This window comes from Carcharodon carcharias, chromosome 14, assembly GCF_017639515.1.
Source record: "Carcharodon carcharias isolate sCarCar2 chromosome 14, sCarCar2.pri, whole genome shotgun sequence".
Classification (NCBI taxonomy): Eukaryota; Metazoa; Chordata; class Chondrichthyes; order Lamniformes; family Lamnidae; genus Carcharodon; species Carcharodon carcharias.
This window is the reverse complement of record NC_054480.1, coordinates 39,432,767-39,456,682: the sequence shown is the minus strand read 5'-3', so window position 1 is coordinate 39,456,682 and position 23,916 is coordinate 39,432,767. Positions and strand designations below refer to the sequence as shown.

The following is a 23,916-nucleotide window of genomic DNA, read 5'->3' as shown; positions in this document are numbered from 1 at the left end:
ACTCTCTCACACACACCCTCACAAAACCAATGATGGCAGATGAACAGTTGCTTTTCACAATTGATGTGGTTTCTACGGTTGCAAGCAAATAAATCTGCACAAGTGACGTGGTTTCAGGTCAGTTCCTTCATTTGATTAATTTCAGATATCAAATGATGATTTAAAAATCACTTCCAAACACAGAGTTTTGCAACCGAGTGCAAGTTAACACTGTTGCACGCAGCATTCTGTCAAAGTTTTCAGGTAGGGATCTCATCTGGCCTCATCTCCTCTGGAGACTGCCTCATCATCCTCACCATCTTGAGGCCACTTGCACAGATCAACACGTGCCCCCACACACACCCTGGGATAACCCCCTTCCCCAAGCAAGCCGTAGCCCCGCAGCATGAAAAGCCACCCCTGCCTTACCATTGGTCCGTTAGGTAGAGACCTGCCCATGAGCACCCCTAAAAGTGATCTGGTGCTGCCTGTGAAGCCTGGCACTGATGACTGCGAGTGCTGCCAGAAGCAAGGGCAAATGAATCTGGTCACCAGCTGCACGTCACTTATGTACCGTTGTGAGACACGCTGGCATGCAACCCTACTGACGTGAGCTCATAATCCAGTGCTGGGGTGGGGAGATGATTTCGGTGAGCAGACCTTACAATGAGACGCTAAAGTATTGAAATTAGGTTTCCAACGCGCGGCAGCGGGAAACATGGCCCGCCATTGATGGGTCAAGCGGATGACCACAAACTGGTTTTATGACAACGTGAAACTGATTTTCACAATCTCCCAATATTTTCTGCTCCCGCCCGCTGTGACGTTCACTGCAAATGGGAGCAGAAAATCCCAACTTATGAGTGGGGGTGTAGAGTGAGGACTAGGGAGTTGGGGACAGAAGTAGCAGAGGGATGGGGTGTGCTGAGCAGCAAAAGAGAGAAGAGCAGATAAGTACAGAGATGAAGCTATTCATCAAATATTTCATAACTCCGAGCAGATTTCAGGAAAAGGGGAGGTGGGGGGGCTGTGAAACGCACTTGTTGGCCGAATGTTTGTTGGCATGGTATTTTAGCATTCAGTCCTCAGCTACACACTGTCGATCAGATGCCCTCCTAGGACAGTGATAGCAGCAGCCACAGCTGGCCAGAGGCCAAAGAGGAAATGTGAGCAGCCAGAGGTTAGTGGCCAGCATTAAGTCATGGTTCACATCTATCGCTATAGAAAATCCTGAAAGTCATACATTGCCCCCAAAGAAATAGTAAAGATCATAGAATGGGGAGGATAGGTGAACTGTCAGAAGCAGCATCTTCCACAGCGAGATTTAGGTGAGAGTAGACGGAAATCGAACAAATTCCACATCACCCTCACCTCACACAAAAATATTCAGAATTTAAATCCAAAAATTGGTCCAGTGTTTCATCAGGGAAATTGCCGATAATAATATTTAACTTTTGTTAGCAGAAAATGGAAACATTCTAGTGAAAATTTACATATTCGAGCACAATATTAGTCAAACTTGTATTTTTCACAGAAACTGGAAGGACAGTACAAAATGTCAGATGTATCAAAAGGTTGGTAAACACTCCTTACAGAAACCAAAGCATGAAAAGATGGGAGGTAGGGGGAAGGGTTGTAGAGGAAAAGCATTAATCTGCTTTTTATCTTTACAGATGCAGTACGCTTCCAGCATTTGCAGTTTTTTCTTTGTTTTAGACATACCCTAAGGTAAAGTTTATCTCACTCCTATCAGCTTAAACTCCATACAACTTCAGCTGTCTTTTATCATTTCATTGATGTCAGTGGTTTAATTCAGAGAAATTGGGGTTAAACTGCCAATGGAAGAATTCCTATGGTTATTCAGCACCCCTTGTACCTGACAATAAAATGTTGCCAGAGGAACTTTTCCATTATTGTGACTGCATGGAAGCCCAGAGAATGATGACATAATTTCATTTAATATGAAAACCCTTAGTTTTACTGATCACTCAATGGCTATATCACTGCCTGTAGTACTGAGACATGTATCTCAGAAGGATTCCCAGAATGAAGAACTGTAGCTATGAGGGTAAATTTGAGAGGTTGGGACTGTTTTCCTTGGAGAAAAGAAGGCTGAGAGGAGACTTCATAGAGGTATTCAAGACCCTGAGGGGTATGGACAGGGTAAATAGTGAGAAACTGTTCCCACTCAAGAGAACATCAAGAATTACAGGGCACAGATTCAAAATAATTAGCAAAAGGAGTAAATGTGGGATGGGGAAAATTTTCTTCACCCAGAGGGTGATTGGAGTCTGGAACAAACTTCCTGAAAGGGTGTTGGAGGCAGGTTCGATCGAGGTTTTTAAAAGGGAATTGGATTGCTACCTGAAAAGAGAGAATGTGCAAGATTACGGGGATAAGGCAGGGAAGTGGGACTAAGTGGACTGCTCTTTCAGGGCACCAGTGCAGGCTCAATGGACTGAATGGCCTCTTTCTGCACTTTAAAGATGCTGTGATAGGTTCACTCACTGGTCATCACTGTTAGCTGATCTCACCAGGGCAGCAGTCGGAGTGCTATAATTGACCTCACATTGCTGAGCTAGGAAGAGAGAAGTATCAGCAAATGTTCCCGCTCCTGATTGTTTTCCATTAACCTGGATTGCAAAAGTCACTGTACATTTTGTTTTCTGTATTACTATATGTGAATGTGAGATAAGGATAGAATTAGGCTGTTTAATGATCTCATCACCCCTACACTCCACGGCCAAACATCCTACTGGCATTCATTGCCAAGTCCTGAACAGTCACTTGGGTGAGGTACTTACGTGCTAATGGCAGCCATGAAATTCTACTCCAGCATCAATCAGCACCATCAGGAGAGATGGGGATGAAAACCACAAATATATTTATGCATAGTTTACTTTTCAACAGTGTAAAAAAAGTCCCCTTACCTGCTGATGGCTTTACTCGTACTTTATACCCCTGTTTGTTGCCATCAACCTCTTTCCATTTCATCTGCAGTCTGCCTTCAGACAGAACAGTTAATTTCAATCTACCTGGTTGTAGGATCAAAAAAAATCAAAGAAACTGTTTAAAATTAATTTTATAAACAGGTTTAGATATGTAAAGAAAAGACGAGGACCAAAATGGGTTTGAAGTAAAAATAAAAGCAACATGAGGATAAGTTTAGAGTCTAGAAATTTGTAATGTCAGTCTTGGGATTCTAACTGCCTCTAGTGCAAGACACTAGCAGGAGGGCTGACCCTCTCAAAAACTATAAGGCAAGCCGCTCCCACTATGTTATGTTTTGACTATGGGTGTTTTGTTGCATGTTTATCTGTCGGCAGGGAAGTCATTTACAATACATGGCTGACGCAGAGACCAATATGAAATGAAACACATACTATTTATTTACACAAGCAACAGAGCATTAACAAGATATGTGCTTCTCCAGCCAGACCCTATTCTAGACTAATATTAACCTGGTAACCCTTGCAACACAGCTATTGGGTCTTACAGCCAAGTGGTCAATCTGCTCACAGTCTCTTAAAGGTGTACTGCACCTCAGATTACCACACGCTAATTGTTGGTTCTCAGTGCTGGGAATTCCATTCCACATCAATTATATCATGGCAAAGATTGGTAAAGAAACAAAGAAAATTTGGAAATGATAAGGTGCTCCAAAGAGGAACATAGAAAAGTAGGGTTCGGTTTTGTTGTGAAATCCAATAAAATATTAAAGTTTGAGAGCTTTCCTAAAGTAATTGGTGATCACCCAATGACAATCAGGCTTTTTTTAATTTCCTAAGTGTATGCTGTCATTATTAGTACCCATGCAGCCACATGACAGACTCCACTAAAACCAAAAATGATTCTGTGATAATTTAAAGCATGTGATCTCACAGGTTCCCAGAAAGGACATGTTAATTTTCATGGGTGACTTCAATGCTCGCTTAGGAGCTGCCGACCAGCCCTGGAAGGGAGTCATTGGTAGATGGGTCATAGAGAAATACAACAATAGTGGAACACTTCTCCTTCAGGTGTGTACAGAACACCATCTGACCATATCCTTCATGTAATACAAAACTACATGAATGCACCTTCATTCCAATTATTGCTCACTGATTGACCACATACTGGTCAGCCAGGGAGCAGCCAAAGATGTTAAGATCCCACAAGTTATGATAGGAGCCAAGTGTTAGATGGCCCACAGATTCATCCATATAAAACTTCATCCATAGACAGCTCCTTTTCGAAGATGCTGTGAGACCTGCTGAGTTTTTCCAGCTATTTTTGTTTTTGTTTTTGTTTCAGATTTCCAGCATCCACAGTATTTTGCTTTTATTATAACAATGTTAAAATCCCCTTGCAAGATTAAACGTTGCCAAACCTAAAGCAGCAGAAGTGGATGATCAGTTTTATCAAGCTTTGTAAGATTATCTCAGCACTGTCAAATTAGAAATTGACAGAAGAAACTTCAGGAGTGCCATATACTCTGTAGTCAGTAAGACCGTGGTGGCAAAAAAACCTAGAAAACACCAAGACTGGTTAGATGAGAATGGCCCGGAAATCACTGAATTGAACCTGAGTGATCATAATCAATATTCCATTGTCAGGCTGTCTGTCTGACATCAAGTTATGGATAAGTGAGAACTCTCATCAACCGAACATTGGTAAGAACAAAGATATCGTATTTATCCCTACCAAAACTTCAATACCCTACACACTGACTCAGATCCCTTCCAGCTGCTCATTCAGGCTTCCCAACCCTGTGTCCAATACATAGCCTTGCCCTTTGACTTTACCCTCCTATGTATTCTCCTCCCTACCCCTATTCGACAATCAGCAGCAGAGCCTTTAGACATCCTGCTCCTACACTAGAAGTATTTTCCTCAAAGGCTCAAGCTTTAATACTTCACTTTAAAAGCTTCTTCTAAACCTCTCTTTCACTCACACTTTTAGTCATTCAGAGCTCCACAGCTCATTTCCAATTCAGACCTGCGATGATCCAGACATTACATTAAGAATGATGGTAGGGCTATCAGCAGTATTATGTTTTGCAACTTCCAGTGTCCACGCCTATGTATTAAAATATGGAAATTAGGAAGTTGCTATCCAATTTACCCTGTTGCTCCACAAGCTTTGCTTCACTGACGCATTTGTGCACCTATCTCTCAGTAATTCTCCATCAAATGCTAACAGACTTGTGTATTTCCAATATTTTCTGTACTTTATTCATGTTGTTTTTAATTTTGTTGATGCTTTATTACCAAAGGAGCAAGTTAAAATCCCCACGGTATAATACTGTACTGTGGTTAACAATAGCATCTTTATTGTATCAACAACAACGAGCAGCCACAAATCTTTGCTAAATGTAACAGCTGTGTCGATAAAAATTGTACTTCCTGGGATAATTACACTTTGATATGTGGTGAAGGCTTTCACCCTCATAAACTTAATTAGCATTTACTGGTATTATCTTTGTGACACTGAAACAGGGCAATCACTCTATCCAGCGACTGAGCGAAAAGAAACAATAGCCACTTACTACAGCTATAATATACATCAATAAATTCCTCCTTCAAGCAGAGGCTAAATTAAACAAAATCAATTAGGCTGTGCAGAGTGTAACCTAAACAAACTGAAAACTTATTCCTGTTATTTAATTTAAAAACATTAATACATTTTACAAGATATTTTCAAACAGCAATCCTATACAGCTATGAGCAGATAATTAGTTATGAGATTGTAAGAAGAAAGGCATACACTGGGTCAGTTGATCTAAAAAGTGCTTTGTTGCTGCATTCCTCGTTGAAATGAATACTGAATGGAATGAATAATTAACAACTACCGGTATTTATTTTAAATTCACTTTTATCTACAGCTATAACTCAGATTTTATATTTACAAAAATGCTACTCAGTTTTCCTGTTTCCTGTACAGCATCCATTAAACATTCAAATGACAGAATGAAAGTGAAGACCACAAAGAAGAGTTCACATTGAACATATAAGACACGTTTGTCCTGTACATGAATACAGAAATTGTCATGCTGTTAAATGGTTCAGGGGGCACAAGAGAATATTGCACATAAATTATGAACAATTGATGTTATTCAACCCTAAGATACTAAAATTGTTAATATAGCAGTGTTAGCCCAACTCTTTGACTAGCTTTTTATACATCTTGATAAGATCCAAACATCTATTAACAACAATTTTATATGTAGGTAATAGCCATATCTCTTATGCAACATTAGCTTTAAACTTTATAGTATTGGCTTGTAATTTATAACAAAAATAACAGCTGAGATAAAGAGTGAAGCCAACAGTATAATTTTCTAGTTTCACTTTAGTATATTTTAATTGCTCGGCTTAAGACTGAATTTGGCCAAGAAGTGAAATTCAGAAGGAACCTGGCATTCAGAATTAAAATGTGTATCTTTGGGATTTAAAAATAACATTTTAAAATAAAACACAGCAGGTTACCCCTAGTGCTGCACAGAGTCAAATCTTATGATATTTAGAAGTTAAGGTGTCTAATGTAATTTAGTGCATTATTCTCCTGTTAACTGTAATGTGGTCAGTCTCCATACAATTGCAAGGTCTAAGTAAGGATCATGAGATCAGTTGGAGGTTATTTGCATTTAGGAACATACTGGGGTTAATTAAAAAGTATTTTCTGTTGCTTGAAAAAATTTTCCCGTAAATTTTCTTCCTTTATACTTTATTCTAAGTATGACACAGAGATTTTCATCTTTGACAAGATGTGGCAGCTGAAGTGCAATGGAAAGCTATTGAAACTTCTACATTTACAGTGCTGGCCTTCCACTTGCATTTTGTATGGTAAGCTGGAAGATATAGCAAAGGTTCTAAGAGAAATGTGTCAAATGAATAATAAAGTATTTTTGATTGTTTTCTGGGAAATGTGGGCTCATCAGAAAAGCATTAAGGGCTAAAATTTGTCACGTGCTGTAACTTAGGCTAGGTCTTTTGTGGTGTTACTGATGGTAAGTTGGATGATACATAGTTTTCTAAAATGAGTAGCATAATGTACATTGTATTATTCTACTCCTATGGCAAAAATATGTACCCTTAAGGCCACAAAGTTTACTAAGTAGCTGGCAGGTGAATTCATTTGTAGCTTAACTACTGGTATAGCTTCATATATGAAGATTAATTTTGCTTATCTACAGGTGAATAACAAACAAAGGCTGCAGACCTTCCGACTCTGGAACCTAAGGGCAGAAATTTATGGCCCTGCCCACTGGCTGGATTTTCCCGTCCTGCCAAAGTCGATGGACTTTAGAACGGCTCACCACATTTTACCCCAGCACAACGGGGCCATAAAATTTCGCCCTTTGTTTCCTGAAGATATGAAAGGGGGAACACAACACAGTGGCCAGAAATAGTTTGGCAGGTAGGCCCTAGCACTGTAGACTCAAGGCCAGATAGCTAGGGAATGGTTGGGCATTAGCTCAGAGCCCTATACAAGGGCAGTCATGAATGGGTTGGGTGGCAAGCAGAAATTGCTGCAAGTAGCTGTAAGTGCCCTGAGTTCTCAGAAAATTGGTCAAAAAACTGAATAGGTTTCAAACAAAAGGAAAATATTCCCAAGTACCTGAAAACCAGAAACAAGTCACAGCTAAAACAGGGGTGAGTGAATTCTGAATAGAATTATGCATTGATTATGCTTAAACTATGTGTTTTCATATATCTAAGACATGTACCTTGTCCCTCCGCTTGACTGATCAGATGAAGCACGACGATTACAAAAGCAAGAACACAGCTCTTTTGTACGGTCATGGCGAAACCAGGAAACAGCCAAATCCTATTCATAGAAATGAAATACATTGAATTAATTTTTAACTGAGTATAAGTCTTGATAATTGATACACAAAAGAGATTCATACACAAGCTGAGTTTTCACGTAAGCTAGCCACAGAATCCTAACAGCTAACAGAAAATAGAGATTTCCATCCACTAACATAGCTGATTCCAAATCACTTAGGTATAGGTAAAAAAAACATGGCAAAGTATAGAAAACAGCAAACATTGGTCAGGAGCTAGGGTGGGCAGGAGTACTAAGCGGGATGCACCAGTGTTCAATGTTGTGACACTAATTCTATCAATGACTTGGATTTTGAAACTCATTGGGGGGAATTTTATGGGGCCTGTTAGAGTGGGAAACATGGTGTGCAGGATGACTTAATTAAGTGGAAGCCCAATATTCACTTTCCCGTTGGCGGATTCAAATTTAGAGATTAAGTCAGCAGCATATTTGTGGCGGGTCAGGCCTCATGCCAGCCCATGGTGGGCTCATACTTGTAAAACATTTGCACGGTATGAATAATCAATGTATTAAAACATTTTGTAATTATGTCCTATCCTAAAGATTAAGTCAGCAGCGCATGAGAATCTCATGGCACCCTGTTCATGTTCATTTTAAGGAGGCGTGCAGCAGCCGGCTTTGTGTAATTGAATCTGAAGTCAGCAGATTTTCTTGTTGAACCCTGCAGCACAACGGATGGGAGCAGGAGAATGGCAGCTTGCATAGAGGCTCAGGACCGGCAAGGAGTGAGGGGTAAGGCTGTGTGGGGTGGGGTGAGAATATGAAGGAATGGAAAAGGGATAGGGAGAACAGAGGGCAGGGTTGGGGGCATGGAGAAGTGGAAGAGGGAAGGGCCTGGCATCCTGGGTGTGGTGGAGGATGGTGGTAGGGACAGTCAGTTAAGGTAAGAAAATAAGGGGCCTAAAGGGCACTGTCAGTACTGTCCACATGTGGGTCCACCTCAGGGTGTCGGCTGGAATTTACTAATTTAAATGCTGTGCACTAGTCCATTTCATAATAGATTAATTGCTTTGTTATGAATAAATCATTTGAAACATGCCTACTGGTGTCTGTGTGCCTAAGAAAATGACCACAAATTAAAGAGTCTTCTCGAATCAGTGCAGTCAGTGAAATCTTGTCCTGTTGGCCTGGGAATTTGGACAGTTTCTGGATAGGGCTTGATTTGGGTGAATTGTATCTTGAATCAGTTTTTTAAAAAGGCAGAATGCATAGGGGCAACTGTTTTTGAGCATAACTCACTTACTCACTGAATATGAAAAGAGACTGACAGCCAATATAAGAGGGAATCCAAAAGTCTCCTACACGCATATAAATAGTAAAATGGTGGTAAAAGGATGGTGGTAAAAGGAGGAGTGGGGCCGATTACGGACCAAAAAGGAGGGGTGGAGTTTTCCACACCCACCCGTCACTGGGATCTTCCGGTCCCGCTGCAAGTCAATGGACTTCTGGCTGGGGCGCCGCCTTGCCTGCGGTGGGTCTCGCTCATGACGAGGCCGAAAAATCCCAGCCAAGGTTTACAAATGGAGGCAAGGGGCATAGCTGAGGTATTAAATGAATAATTTGCACCTGTCTTCACCAAGGGAGAAGATGCTGTGCAGATGCATGGTGAAAGATGATGTCGTTCAAACACTTGAAGGTTTTAAAATTGATAAGGAGAAGGTATTGCATAGGCTATCTGTACTAAAGTTGATAAGACACCAGGACCGGATGAAGTGCATCCAAGGATACTGAGGTAAGTATGAATGGAAATTGCAGAGGCACTGGATGTAATTTTTCAATCTTTCCTATCCTCAAGGGTGGTGCCAGAGGACTGGAAAATTGCAAATGTTACACCCCTATTCAAAGATGAGTGCAAAGATAAGCCCAGTAACTACAGGCCAGTCAATTTAACCACCGTGGTGACTCTTTTGCATTAACCAAATAGACTAAGTTAACAAATTAAGGGACAAATTAAAAGTCAGCCCCATAAATGGATACTGCAAAAAGAAAAGCAAAATCTTAAAGAAAACTTAAATTAAAATGTGATTAATGCAGTCAATAAATTATCCTAGTCCCCACAGTGCCCATTGAGCACAAAAGGCCTCGATCGTGCTGGGGGACTTAATCACAGTGGTGGGGGATCTTCTAGAAATGATCATTTGGAACAAAATTAATAGACACTTGGGCAAATGCAGATTAATTAAGGAAAGCCAGCATGGATTTGTTAAGGGCAAATCATGTTTAACTAACTTTCTGGAATTTTCTGGTAGGATGTCAGAGAGGGTTGATGAGGGTAATACTTCTAATGTAATCTACACAGTCTTCCAAAAGGCATTTGATAAAGTGCCACACACAGGACACTGGTTTATCCTCAACTGGAGTATCTTGTCCAGTTCTGGGGCCAGACTTTAGGGAAGATGCACAGGCATTAGAGAGAGTACAGAAAAGATTCACAAGAATGGTTTCAGGGATGGAGAACTTCACTTACATAGACAGACTAGAGAGGTTAGGACTGTTCCCATAGAGAAGAGAAGCTTGAGAGTAGATTAGATGCAGGTTTACAAAATCATGAGTGGTCTGAAAAACTGTTCCCCTTGGCAGAAGGATGCCTTCCGTACTCGGTGGGCACCGCGGGGACTGGGGTGTTTCGTTGACCCCTTTAATCACATTTTGATTTAAAGTTTGTAAGGTTCCTTTAAATTTTGTTCTTGATTTTACAGCTGACCTGAATTAGGGGCTGTGCCTGATTTATCCCAATTTTGTTGATTTGGTTTAATTGGTTTCACTTACAAGATTATTGGCAGAAGGATAGAGAACAAGGTAGTTGGCAAAAGAAGCAATGGAAACATGAGAAAAATCTTTTTCATGCGATGATTGGTTTGGATCTAGAATGCACTGCCTGGAACTGGGGTGGAGGCAGGTTAATTGAGGCATTCAAGAGGGAATTGGATTATTATCCAAAAAAGAAAAACATGCAGGATTATAGGGAGAAATCCAGGGATTGGCAAAAGCAAATTGCTCCTTTGGAGAGCCAGCAAAGAGGATGAGTCTGTTACCCACAATAAGGTTGTGATGGAAGATTAATCCAGGCTGGTCTTTTAGTTTATTTTCAAGACAACTCCTCAGTGCTATTGACCTCGAAGTAGCTTCCACACAAAGTGTTCCAGCTGTATCTTTTTATTTTATTTAGATGGGATAATCAATGCCCATCACCTGTTTAACTAGCAATTGTATTTTAATAAGGTGATTGCCATATTAATAGGGCCAAATGGCCTCCATTCTGTGATTCTGTGTTTAAACTTACCTGCAGTTTTGCATTGGTTTGGTCAATTTTACATGGATTTCATGGATATTGCCGCCTAAATGAGAAGAAACTCTACATCTTGCTATTCTGCAGTACTTGGGAGTGTAACTGAGGCTTGGCTGACAAGAAGGCAAATTTAGGTGTTTGTAGCACTATTGGCAATCCTAGACTTTGGAAACACTGGGTATGGCGTAGGGCTTGGTAGCATTACAGGTTGGTTTGGTTTTGCTTTGCTTTGAACCTGAGATAGTGGTTGGTTCTGGTTTCTGGCAGCACCATGATGGGGTTTAGCAGCCTGGAGTGGAGTTCACCACACAGAGGATGGTGAGCCTATGGAATTTGCTACCACAGAAAGTAGTTGAGGCCAAAACATTGTCTGTTTTCAAGAAGGAGTTAGATATAGCTCTTGGGGGTGAAAGAGATCAAAGGACATGGGGAGAAAGCGGAAACAGGCTACTGAGTTGGATAATCAACCATAATCATAATGAATGGTGGAGCAGGCTCTAAGGGCCAAATGGCCTACTCCTGCTCCTATTTTCTATGTTTCTATGCTTTTCTCTGGCCTGAAAAGCAAACCTGGGGTTTTGCAGAACTGGGGGGATAGTAGGATGAGATATCATTTTAGGTTATAGTGAATTATTCATGAATGAAGGAAGGATATTGCTTTCCAGTGCAGAATAAGGCAATGTAGTAACTAAAGGTATAGCCTCTCCTGCTGCCTAGCAGGGTAGTGTTCTTGGAGGCTCCAACCAATGAACCCTGTGCACGGGTAATCCTAGGGGTGGAGCTTCCTGACGAGAGTCCTGGTTGAACATGTAGCATCTAAAAAGCTCTCTGCAAAAAGGTTTATCTGTTTCTTGTTGAAACCTGTCCAGTCCATCAAGTCATTACATTTGGTGATGAAGGTAAAATAGCTCTGACACTGCACCTCACCTTGTTGACATGAGTACATAGAATCTTAAGAAAAAAGGAAATACTACTCACCAGTCATGCCAATCTTCGGCTGAATTAATCCTTATGATTATGGAAGACTGGAGCCAGTATATAGAGCGCCTTGGTTTTGATTTTGTAGCAAACAAAATCACGTGGAAGGAAAGCAGAAAGCAATCCTTTTGAGTGTATGTGATAGCGAGACATACAATCTCATCCACAGCCTGACGGACCCGAACGTCCCCAATTCCAAGTCCTTTAATGAATTAGTGGACCTTGTGAAAATGCATTTCCAACCGAAGCCACCATAATAATGCAGCGGTTTAAGTTGAATTGCAGAGTTAGGGTCCAGGGAGAGACCATTACAAGCTTTGTAGTGAAGCTGAAGCAGTTGACAGAACACTGCAATTGGGGAGGACACTAAATGATATGCTGCAGGACCGATTAGTTTGTGAAGTTCACAATGACACCATTCAGCACCGTTTACTTGCAGAGATCAACATCAGTTTGAAGTGCACCCTGGAAATATCACTCGCCATGGAAAGTGCTGCAAGAGACTCGCAGGCTTTGCAACCAATACAACATGGCACTGTTCTTCATGTGGGGCAGGAACCTACTGCCAGGTGTGGCATGGAAACCAGAGACACAGCAGTGAAGCGAGAGGCAATGGCCTCTGTTAGAAACTTGAAAAGGCCAAGAAGAAACACTTCAGCAGCGACTCCAAGGTTAATTTGTTATAGATGTGGGGGTGACCACGTACCAGGCACTTGCAGATTTAAGGAGACAGAATGACATTACTGCCATAAGAAAGGTCATATGGTAAGACAATGCAGGGCGAAGTCGAAACAGCCCATAAAGCAGCAAACCAACATGATGGAATTGAAAAATACGGCAGAACCTAAAGCTGCCGATACCAACATCTATTCCTTGTATAACGTCACTGCTGTAAAAACCAAATCTATCACTGTCACTATCCAAGTCATTGGGAAGCCACTAATGCAGGAGCCTTAACCACAGTGGTGGGAGAGCACACAGTTAAATGCTTAAACGAAGATTCCCAGCCACTGAATCTGGAATGGACAGCCACTAAATTGAAGACATACACTGGAGAATCCATACAAGCAAAGGGCATCGTCACAGTATCAGTGTCTTATAGGCAACAGACAGCTCAGCTTCCAGTGATAATAATGACAGGAGAAGGACCTAGTCTTCTGGGCTGAAACTGGTTACAAAACATCAAGCTTGACTGGTTTGAAATATTTCACCTGAGAACAGGAGGAGTTCCTGAACTGCTGAGAAAATAAAAGTGTATTTTGGGATGAATTAGGAAAGTTAAAAGGCTTACAAGCAAAAATATATGTGGATCCTCAGGTGACACCATGTTTCTTTAAGGCCAGACATGTGCCCTATGCATTGAAGGAGAAGGTGGATGCCAAACTGTGCCAGTTAGAAAAACTGGGCATCATCCAACCTATCCAATTCTCAGAATGGACCCATAGTTCAAATGATTAAGCCTGATTAAACCATACTTATTTGTGGGGACTATAAATTGACTGTAAACAAGGCAGCCAAATTAGATAATAACACCATTCCAAGGATAGACAACTTATATGCAAAGTTAGCTGGAGGCAAATCCTATACTAAATTGGACATGAGCCATGCCTACCAACAATTAGAGCTGGGTATTAGAGGATAGGTGACTATCAAAATGCATAAGGGTCTTTATCAGTGTACTTGCCTGCCCCTTGGAGCATCGTCTGCATGTGCAATCTTCCAGAGGATAATGGAGAGTCTTTTGCAAGGACTTCCCTAAGTAGTATACTTAATTGGTGTTCTAATCACAGGGTCAACCGAGACCAAATATCATGGAAGCTGGCATACAATTAAAGATAGAAAAATGTACATTCCAAGTTCCAGAAGTTATTTACCTGGGTCACAGGGTGGACACAGGGTTTGCATCCAGTAGAAGAGAATGTTAGAGCAATAAAAGATGATCCCTCACCGTCCAATGTAACCAAACTTAAATCTTTCCTGGGTAAAATCAACTACTATAGCCACTTCTTTCACCATTACACTTCTTGATTTAAAAAAAAGAATCACTGTTGTTCGTGGAATTCACAACAGGGAGAAGACTTTTGTGAAAGTAAATAAACTATTGCATTCGTCGTGTTTATTGGTACTGTACGACCCATCAAAATAACTGGTATTAGCATGTGATCCTTCTCCTTATGGTGTAGGAGCTGTGTTATCACATAGAAAGGAAGATGGATCAGAAAGGCTCATTGGCTATGTCTCAAGAACCCTCTCCACAGCTGAGAAGGGTAGTATTGGTGGTATTTGGAGTGAAGAAATTCCACCAGTCCCTGCAGGGACAACATTTCACCACAGTGTCGGACCATAAACCATTAGTGAGTTTATTCAGTGAGGATAAGGCCATTCTGCCAATAGCATCAGCAAGAATACAAGGTTGGGCTTTGATATTGTTTGTGTATGAGTATACCTTTATGTACCGTCCTGCCTTACATGCTGCAAATATGGATACACTCAGTCACCTCCCATTACCAGAGAGCATTGTACATGCTCCACTGCCACAAGAAGTTGTGCCAGTACCGAATTTCTTGGATCCTCCACCTATGTGTGTGAAGCAAATTAGAAATTGGATGAACGGAGATCCAATTTTGTCGAAAGTCAGAGATCTTGTTTTGCAAGGGTGGTCAAATTCACCTGTATCTGAAGAGATAAGACTCCATGCCCGAAAAAGAGAAATTTTCAAGTTGGAATCTTGTTGTGGGATCAAGAGTTGTCGCTCCTTCGCAAGGAAGAGAACCACTCTTGGCAGAGCTTCACAGTGTGCATCCAGGCTTGTCAAAGGTGAAAATGCTTGCGTGAAGCTAGTCTGGTGGCCAGGCATTGACAGTGACATTGAAAGCATGGTCAAGCACTGTCTCCATTATCAGCAACAACAGGAGTTGCCTGTTTCAGTGGGAGTAGCCTGGTTATTGATTGTGCAGGACCATTCTTAGGTACCATATTTTATTGATTGTAGATGCACATTCTAAATGGGTGAGTTGAGTCATTGTTTTAGCATACGTGGCCTACTGGAAATCTGATTTCTGATAATGGTATAGTCTTTACCAGTACCAAGATTTGGAAATTCATGAATTTAAATGGAATCAGACATATTAAAACAGCCCCAAACCATCCCTCATCAAATGGTTTACTATAAGACCATAAGACGTAGAAGCAGAAGTAGGTCATTTGGCCCATCAAGCCTGCTCTGCCATTCAGTGAGATCATGGCTGATCTGATAATCCTCAGCTCCACTTTCCTGCCTTTTCCCCATAACCCTTGATTCCCTTACTGATTCAAAATTTGCCTATCTGAGCCGTTGCTGAGAGAGCTGTGCAAACTTTCAAATCTGGAATGAAGTGATTATCAGAAGCTACTCTAGAAACTCAACTTTCCTGCTTTCTTCTCAGTTATCGTCCAACGCCTCGTTCAACAACAGGCTCAACACTGTCTGAATTATTGATGAAACGCCACCTACGTACAAGGTTAAATCTGGTGTTTCCAAACTTAGAGGGGAAAGTAGAGAGGAATCAGAGTAATCAAAAATTCCATCACAATATTCATAGCTAAGCTCACACGTTCACCGTAGAAGACACTATTCGTGCGGAATTTCGGAAGTGGGTGGGAAGCCTTGTTGGGTTCCTAGAACCATTGTGTCAGAGACTGGTCCTTTATCCTTCCAGGTGGAAATGGAAGACAGAATTGTTCGAAAACACATGGACCATATTCCAACAACCAACTGTTCCGCCTGTGATTAACGTCGACCCATTAATCCCTGAGGTGACAGGTCGACCTAGAATAGGCATGCCTGATGTCTCTGTAGAGTTGCCTAACCCTGGGCTGCCACTTTCTAATGATGTATCTTGTGCTCAGTTCCTGATTATGTTGGTCCTGTGGAAGAACCTCAAGCAGCAGAGCTACACCAGTCTAACCGAATAAGGAAAGCAACTCAAAGACTTAATCTTCAATCAGCTGAAGTTACATATATGTATATGTTGTTGGGTATTCAAATGTTCAAATAGAATATTTAAATAGAAACAGTAAAAAAACTAAAGGGGGAGGAAATGTAGTAACTGAAGGTACAGCCTCTCCTGCTATCTATTTATGATGTTCTTGACGGCTCTGACAATGGGCCCTAAGCATGGGTAATCCAGGCTGATCCCAGGAATGAAAGGCTTAACATATGAGGAATGTTTGAGGACTCTGGGTCTATACTCGATGGAGTTTAGAAGGATGAGGGGGGATCTGATTGAAACTTACAGAATACTGAAAGGCCTGGATAGAGTGGACATGGGGAAGATGTTTCCATTAGTAGGAGAGACTAGGATCTGAGGGCCCGGCCTCAGAGTAAAGGGAAGACCTTTTAGAACAGAGATGAGGAGAAACTTCTTTAGCCAGAGAGTGGTGAATCGATGGAATTCATTGCCACAGAAGGCCTGTGGAGGCCAGGTCATTGAGTGTATTTAAAACCGAGATCGATAGGTTCTTGATTGGTAAGAGGATCAAAGGTTACAGGGAGAAGGTGGGAGAATGGGGTTGAGAAACTAATCTGCCATGATTGAATGGTGGAGCCGAATGGCCTAATTTCTGCTCCTACGTCTTATGGTCTTATGGGGTGGGGCTTCCTGTCGAGAGTCCTGGTCAAACACGTAGCATCTATGAAGCGCTCTGTAATATAGTTTATCTGTTTCTTGCTGAAACCTGTCCGGTCCGTCAAGTCATTACAGGCAGGATGGTACCTGTTGATACACAAGGGGTCACAGTAAGTAGGAGACGAAGCTGACAGGCAGGACCCTGGTGGGAAGGCACCCGATGATCGAAAGGTGTCAATGTAAATTGGGTCCCATTTTGCTGCTTCTCCTTTCTCCATCAGGTTACTAAATCCTGCCAACAATTTGTCATATCATCTGAACTCTTCATTATGTTTCTGTCCTGTAGCATCCTCCTACAGCTTATTGTCCTAAGTCCAGTTTGTGCTAACATAGGAAAACGAGCTAAATTCTTTCACCTGTTTAAGTTTAATAATCAATTCCATTACTGTTCAGTAGTTAATATTTTTGCTCCTATTAAAATACAGTTTATATTTTAACATGGAATTATTATGCTGCCTTGAATAAATTGAGTTTATATCCTGGAACCGCCAACTCAACTGATGTCAATCCTGCAGTGCACAGAAACAGGTGGTGCCAGGGCATCTACTAATTTAATCCCTTGTTTCAGTGTTTCACTTCACTTTGTATAAAACAAATTAGTGTTTTTCAGCAATTATTTGGCTCCACAATCTCTCAAACATTGTAGCACTTTGTTATTTTCTCCTTTGATTTCTCAAAAGGACTGCAGCTGCACTACAACCTCTGTGAGTTGTGCGCAGTTAAAAGAAAAACTAAATGAGTTTTGAAACTGAGCCAGTAAAACATCAATACTCCAGGAAAATGTACTTCTGTATTAACATGGATCATTGCAATATTGAAGTAACGTAATAAAGAAATTGATGACCAGGAAATCTTGTGTTATGACAACAGAATCAAAGATAATTGAAATTGTTTTGACCTTTTATCTACCTTACTTTCAGTGCATACAGCTATCTGATCACTGCACCCTGCAAGTTTTTCTCCAAACCCTCCCCCCACTTAGTTTTATCCTTTGCTGCTTTAAAAGCTTCCTTTTAAAACCAACCCTTCAGCTAGACCTTCAATCATCAGCTCTAATCCCTCTGTAGCTGATTCCACTGCAAACTGTAAAGCACCTTGGGACATTCTGCCATGTTAAAATATTGAAGTTACAAAGTTATTGAGTCTTGCCTATAGCATGTATTCCCTGTAAATTAAGATTACAGATAAAATTAAAAGATTGCAAACAGCAAAATATAGGGCACCAAGAGAAATCAATGAGTAGCATTTTCAACTTTAGAAATCTGTTATCATAAAAAGACATTGTTCAGCAGTGCCATTGGTGGAATAACAAACATGTCAGCTGGCATTCATGTCATCAGCAATTTATTTACCATTACCTCGTAAGGTTCAAAAATCCTCCCAAATGTGCAGTCCGAATTCTTGCAAACATGGATGTTCTGCTGTTGCAATACAAGCAGCTCTGTATCTGAACACAACACTTCCGGGCCCTTCATATTTTCTCCACTTACTCATAATAGACCCAAGATTAAGAATTAATTAGCATCAGAAGCGTTTAATTTTCATTTCGCCATTGATAATATGCACATTTGTTATGGACATTAGGCTGAGAAAAACTGGCCCCTGAGACCTCTTCCATAATAGTCAATGAACATCTTCTTCTCTCTAATGTGGTCAGAAGCTTTGATGTTCCTCCACATTCATATAAATGAAGAGTAGTGACTTGGCTTTCAAAAACTTGGTTCATATTGGTTCTCCATATTTGAACTGTTGCATAATCATTGATATTGTAAATAGTAATTTTTATTTCTGTACTTGTTTCAATTTAATAAAACAAATGTTTTTATTAACTGTAAACTTTGTTATTGGTGTCCTTAAATCAGTTTTCCGGTGATTGAGCAGTAAAGAATAAGGCATCGTAGATTTATGATTAATTGTAATTGACTTAAGACAGGAATCAGAAGAAACTTTTATTTTACATTGGTATGGTGAGGTTGTGTAGATGGTATGGTGAGGTTGTGTAGATGGTATGGTGAGGTTGTGTAGAATGTATCACCAGAGCTAGTGTTTGAAGTAGAGACCATGTCAAAATGTTATAAATAGGTGGTTGAGAATCGGGAATAGAGGAACGGGCAAGGGCAAGGGATTAGAGCCACTGTGTGTATGGAGGCTAAACACCAATATAGACTAGTTGAACCAACCAACCTGTTTTTGTGTTGAAAATCGCTGGGATTGTTAAATCAGGTTCCTTATATACATTTGAGGAGTATTGGCCCTTCTCATCCAGATTGGAATATTATAGTAAAGCTGCACATTCTAATCATGCCTTAAACAACTGGTATACTGCACTGGAGGTATCAATATAACACATTTTTCTAATAAAAGACTTTAAAAACTTCAAATTGCAAAAAAAGTTCCCATAAAATGTCATTGTCAGGCAAGTCCTCTAGCATCATAGAAAAGTCTTGTTAATTCAGACAGGTAATTGAGTTTGCTAAATTTCACGTACTTAGTGGGGAAAGCAAGATTTACTGAAAAGATACGTGACAGCAAACAAACCATTCACTGAGATGACATTAAGATAAATGGTTATCCAAGGCATTCTACTGGTAAATGTTGTCATGACAGCAGATCAGAGCCCGAATTACTTATTAGCATATTGAAGTTATTGAGGAAGACATGTACTTTTTAAAAAGGACATATAAGCAAAAGCTGGCTGAGGCTGTAACGTAACCACTTTCTGGAAAATTCCTACATGGATTAAACTTGACCAACTAGTCCAGAGAGGCCCTGGAATGACACACCTAAAAAGATGCCAAGGAGCACTTCAGACAGAAACATTTGCAAAAGAGAGATGCAATGCAAAAGACTGAGCTGCAATCTCCTGTGGTTGCAGAGACAATGGAGACCGATCACCATCTCAACAGGAACCATCTTCTGTTGAGTTATATCTCAGAATGTGGACATGATCTGAGTTGAAAGAAAGCAGATTCTGGGTGAAAGACATGCTTGTTTTTCCCTTCCAGAAATAAACAAGTAAAGGGTTTTAAAAACCAGCTGCAAACCTGGTCAGTGTGTTCTAATTCTGGTGTGCTAGTGTGTGCTGTGAAGGTCACAGCGAAAGAACAGCAACTAGACATCCCTGCAGCTTGCAGGTAAAAGTCCATCTCCTCTCTCTCTGGAGGCAAGTCAGCAAACCCCAGTCAAAAAGAAAACAGGACAACCCCTTCAGCTTACCTGCAGAACCAAGTGCCTCCAAACCAACTGCTCAACTACTGAAGTCAGCTCGATCAGAATCATCCAACCTAACAGCCACAATGGGCAGAGGTTTTAGTTGAATGGGCAGATGCAAGCCCGACCAGCTTGAGCATAAAATGATGCGCAATGACGTCAGGCGAGCATCCCAATATCATCGCGCACTCACGCGATATTTTGGTTGGCGGGCATGAGCGGGAGTTGACAGTGCACCCGCCCGCCGACAATTAACAGGCCTATTAGGCCATTAAATTAATAATTAAATATAAATTTTCGCTGCCCGTCCAACCTTATGTATGAAATCTCATCTACAGGCGGGATGAGGTTTCCAACAGGAATTAAAAATACAATTAAAATGTTAGAATCTCATTTATAACATGTCCCTGCTCATGTGATAGAGTCACTTGAGGGGAAATGTTTTTAACATTTTTAAATTCTTTATTTGTGTTTGTAAAAATCTTCAGCTTCCTGAGGCAGCTCTGCGCCTTCAGGGAGCTCTCAGTGCGCGCACGCGCATGCTTGTGCAAACTTTCAGGCTCGCCCTCCTCCCATCCCCACCCAGGCAGCGTTCAGAGTTGCAGCGCACATTTCACACTGGATGGCCATTAATTGGTCAGGGCCCAATCACGGGCGGCAGTCGACTTCACGACTGCTCCCGGGCCTGCCTGATGAGGTAAAAATCCTGCCCACTACTTCACCATCTGCTCCTCATGGACAAGCCAAAGGCTGATTCATATATCTTTTTTAAATTTTATTTTTAGACTCAACTTCTCATTTCCGATCTCTGCGTATGTGGGTTGCATTCTTATTATTTTACTCAGGTTTTTAGTAACTAATAAACTTACTCTTTCTTGACTCAAAAGCTTAATTAAATTGGCTCTTTCTAAAATATAAGTACTTTAGGCTGGGAAAGGGTACCCACGAAGGAAGGAATCCCTTTTAAATTAAACTTATTGTGACCAATTGAGGGGGTTGAATAAAGAAGGGGAGCCAGCTCATTCCCACTCACCCGGGAGCATAACAGAACTGGGGTCCCTTTCGGGAAGTTAACAATTTGGGGTATCTCATCTGGGATCATAACAAGTTGGGGACCTCGCCCAGGGACGAATCATAACAATAACAGGTTCCCCAAAACAGTTGATCCAGGCAAAACCCCTCAATTTATCACCGTCTGGCTGGGACACCTCCAGGTTGTTATGCCCCGGGTGAGGAGGGATGAACAGGCTCCTTGTCTTTATTCAGCTACCCTCCACCCCCACTCTGTTAGCTACAACAAGATTTAAATTAAAAAGAATCCTTTTTGTGGAGACCTTTTCCCAGGCCCAATCATCCTGGTGTTGAAGGAGTCAATTTGATCTGATTTCCTTGAGTTAAAGGCAAGAGAGTTAAATTATTAACTATGAAAGGCAAGAAAGAATGAAATGCATGCATATACGGTCATACAGGTTAAAAGTAAGAATTTAGCTTAAAGTAAGTAAATATATATATAATCTTTAAGAAAAGGTATACGGAGCAGTCCTTGACTCGTGGGGAGCACGTGATTAAGCGTTGCGTCGATTGCGATTCGAAATTCCAGTAGAATTGACTTTGGCGGGTGAATTGTCCCTTTTTGAGGTTTCAGTAGTGTTGACTGCAATAGACAAATCGTCGGTTTCGAGGTTCCAGTAGTGTTGACTTCGGTAGAGAGGGAGAGAGATCGGGGTACCTGCAAAATGGCGATTTGCAGGGGTGTGTGTCTGTGTGTGTGGCTGTTACTTCTGAGTCAAACTTCCAGCATGGTGCTCCCTCAGAACACCCACCAAGAGACAGACACCAGGGCAGCTTTTCAGCTCGCTTTTAACCCCTTCTTTGTATATTCCAAGTGGGAAGCAAATTCACAAATCTGTCTGGGTATTGCTCACAGGATTTCTTGATGAGATGATACTCATTTCCCATTATGTCCCATTGTCTCTACCAGAGGGAGTAATTAGTTTCTGGATGTCTTTAGAAGTATCTTGTCTGGCATCAGGGTGGGGTTCCATTACCTCTTAGGGGGTTACCCTGCAGCATTCCAGTTAGTGGCTTGTGTGCATTTTTTAAAAATTCAGGTTTTTTTTTTAAGTCCAATATTTCCAGATGCAATTTTTTCTCCTTTCATTATCAAGGCAGTGACATTATATAATAATATTCCCCATGGAATGGGATATATTGGTCGGAGTGAAATTATAATAACATCAAATGGATTCAGATGAAAAAAAGCAAAAGAAACCATTATGAACAAAAAGATTGTCGATTTCAGCAACATATTGGCTCTCAAATGTAGATTAATCCTTCCGTCTTATTAATTGCTTTTATCTGCCAATTCCACTCCCAGGCCACAATCTCCCTTTAACAGTAAGGCTTCTCAAAAAGAGCAATTTAAATTGGAAAATTTGTTTATATGTTGGAAGTTTATTTTTAAAGATGTGTGTAGTGCTGTCTTATCACTTAAGTGTGCTGTGCGGTGTAGTATTGTCCCAAAGGGAAGGCAAAATCTATCCCTTGTCTGCACTGATCTATGCTCAGGCACTGTATTCATTGTCAGCATTCCTGGCCTAGAGAGCGGGTGTGATCATCAGATGCCCCACTAGAATGTATGTGCATACCGCATGGAGAAGGATATGGTCCGGCTCAACTGTGATCTTCTCTACCCCACCCCCAGTCAAATATCTGCCAACACTCACTGCCTAACATCAAACATAAATGGCTTTTTTAGTGCAAGGCACCTGAGGTTGCCAAAATCCTTTGAACAATATCCCAGCATAAATCACATTCTGAAAAGGAGAAATTATTTGGAGGCAAATAAAGGTGTGGAGCATTGCAGTTCACTGTCTTCATCACTAATGCAGAGCTTCACTAGATGTAATGCATAGGTCACTGATAACAGATACAACACTTATTGACAGCATGTTTCATATATTCATAGTCCCTTTTTTAAGTGAGTTTTTTTGTGATGTGTAGTGACTTTGAAAGAAATTAATCTTACCACAGGCCAGCAAGGTTTTTCAATCTAGACAGGTGAACATGTGTAAATAACAGTGTTTGCTATCCCACTTTCTTGTAATATAGCCACTAGATGGTCTTGTCATTTTATAATAGGAACACTTCCCTAAAGCTCTAATCATGATGACTCTTGTACAGCGGCAGCAAGGGGAAATGCAACAGACCTGTTTATCACATTTAAAATCTCCTCGGGCACCCGTGTGCAGATCCCACATCTCAGCTTTCACTAGGTTAACAGGCATTTGATTTATTACATTCACAGAGATGTAGCTATAAGTTCGGTAGCATAGCTACTTTAAAAATGCTCCATTTCAGAATTGCACAAATGCACTCTGCATTTTACAAGCTTTCTTTGCAGGTACCAAACAACAAGCTAACACGGTGTATAACAAACTTCCAATCGAGAGGACTGCAGCTCCCAACGACAACATGTTCCTACATGTGGGCCTTAATCATACAAAAACAAACCTGTGCCAAAGTCAAACGCATAAAGAATTTGACTTCTTTTCCGCTCAGTAAATCTTCACTTCTCAACCAAAATGAAATAATTACCCAAAGTGGCTTTGTTTTTCAGCAATTATCATTTATACACTAGAAAATTATGAACTATCTCAGTGCAGAAGGTTGCCATTAGTCCCCATTAAATCTGCACAGGAGTTATTCTTCACCTTGGGAAGTAAAATAGAGTGGAGTATAAAATTGGCGGTCCTGATCCCATAATCTTGCCACTGAGCGAGTTAGGTTAAAATTACCACCGTTCACTGCCAAATTGTAGCATATCCATTTTAATAGATAACTAATTAAGGCTGTAGTTATCTCAAATTATTGTTTTCACAGACAGGAGCATCTAATTTATAATGACTAAAAAATTTAATTTACTTTAAAATGCTTTAGGACTTCCTAAAGTTGGGAATAGTG

The 23,916-nt window shown here is 40.8% G+C and overlaps 1 protein-coding gene across 3 annotated transcripts in view; it reads right to left on the bottom strand.

Moving 5' to 3' along the window:
* Positions 1-23,916, bottom strand: part of LOC121287184 (collagen alpha-1(XIV) chain-like) — a 209,657-nt gene that overhangs the window by 183,617 nt on the left and 2,124 nt on the right. For all 3 annotated transcript variants that reach the window (XR_005945154.1, XM_041204812.1, XM_041204811.1), the window contains exons 2-3: positions 7,688-7,788; positions 2,910-3,014 (exon numbers count right to left, since the gene is read on the bottom strand). Coding sequence is in view for 2 of the 3 variants with exons in the window: in XM_041204812.1 (XP_041060746.1) it covers positions 2,910-3,014; positions 7,688-7,763 (181 nt within the window). In the remaining variant the exon portion in view is untranslated. The remainder of the gene's footprint in view (positions 1-2,909; positions 3,015-7,687; positions 7,789-23,916) is intronic.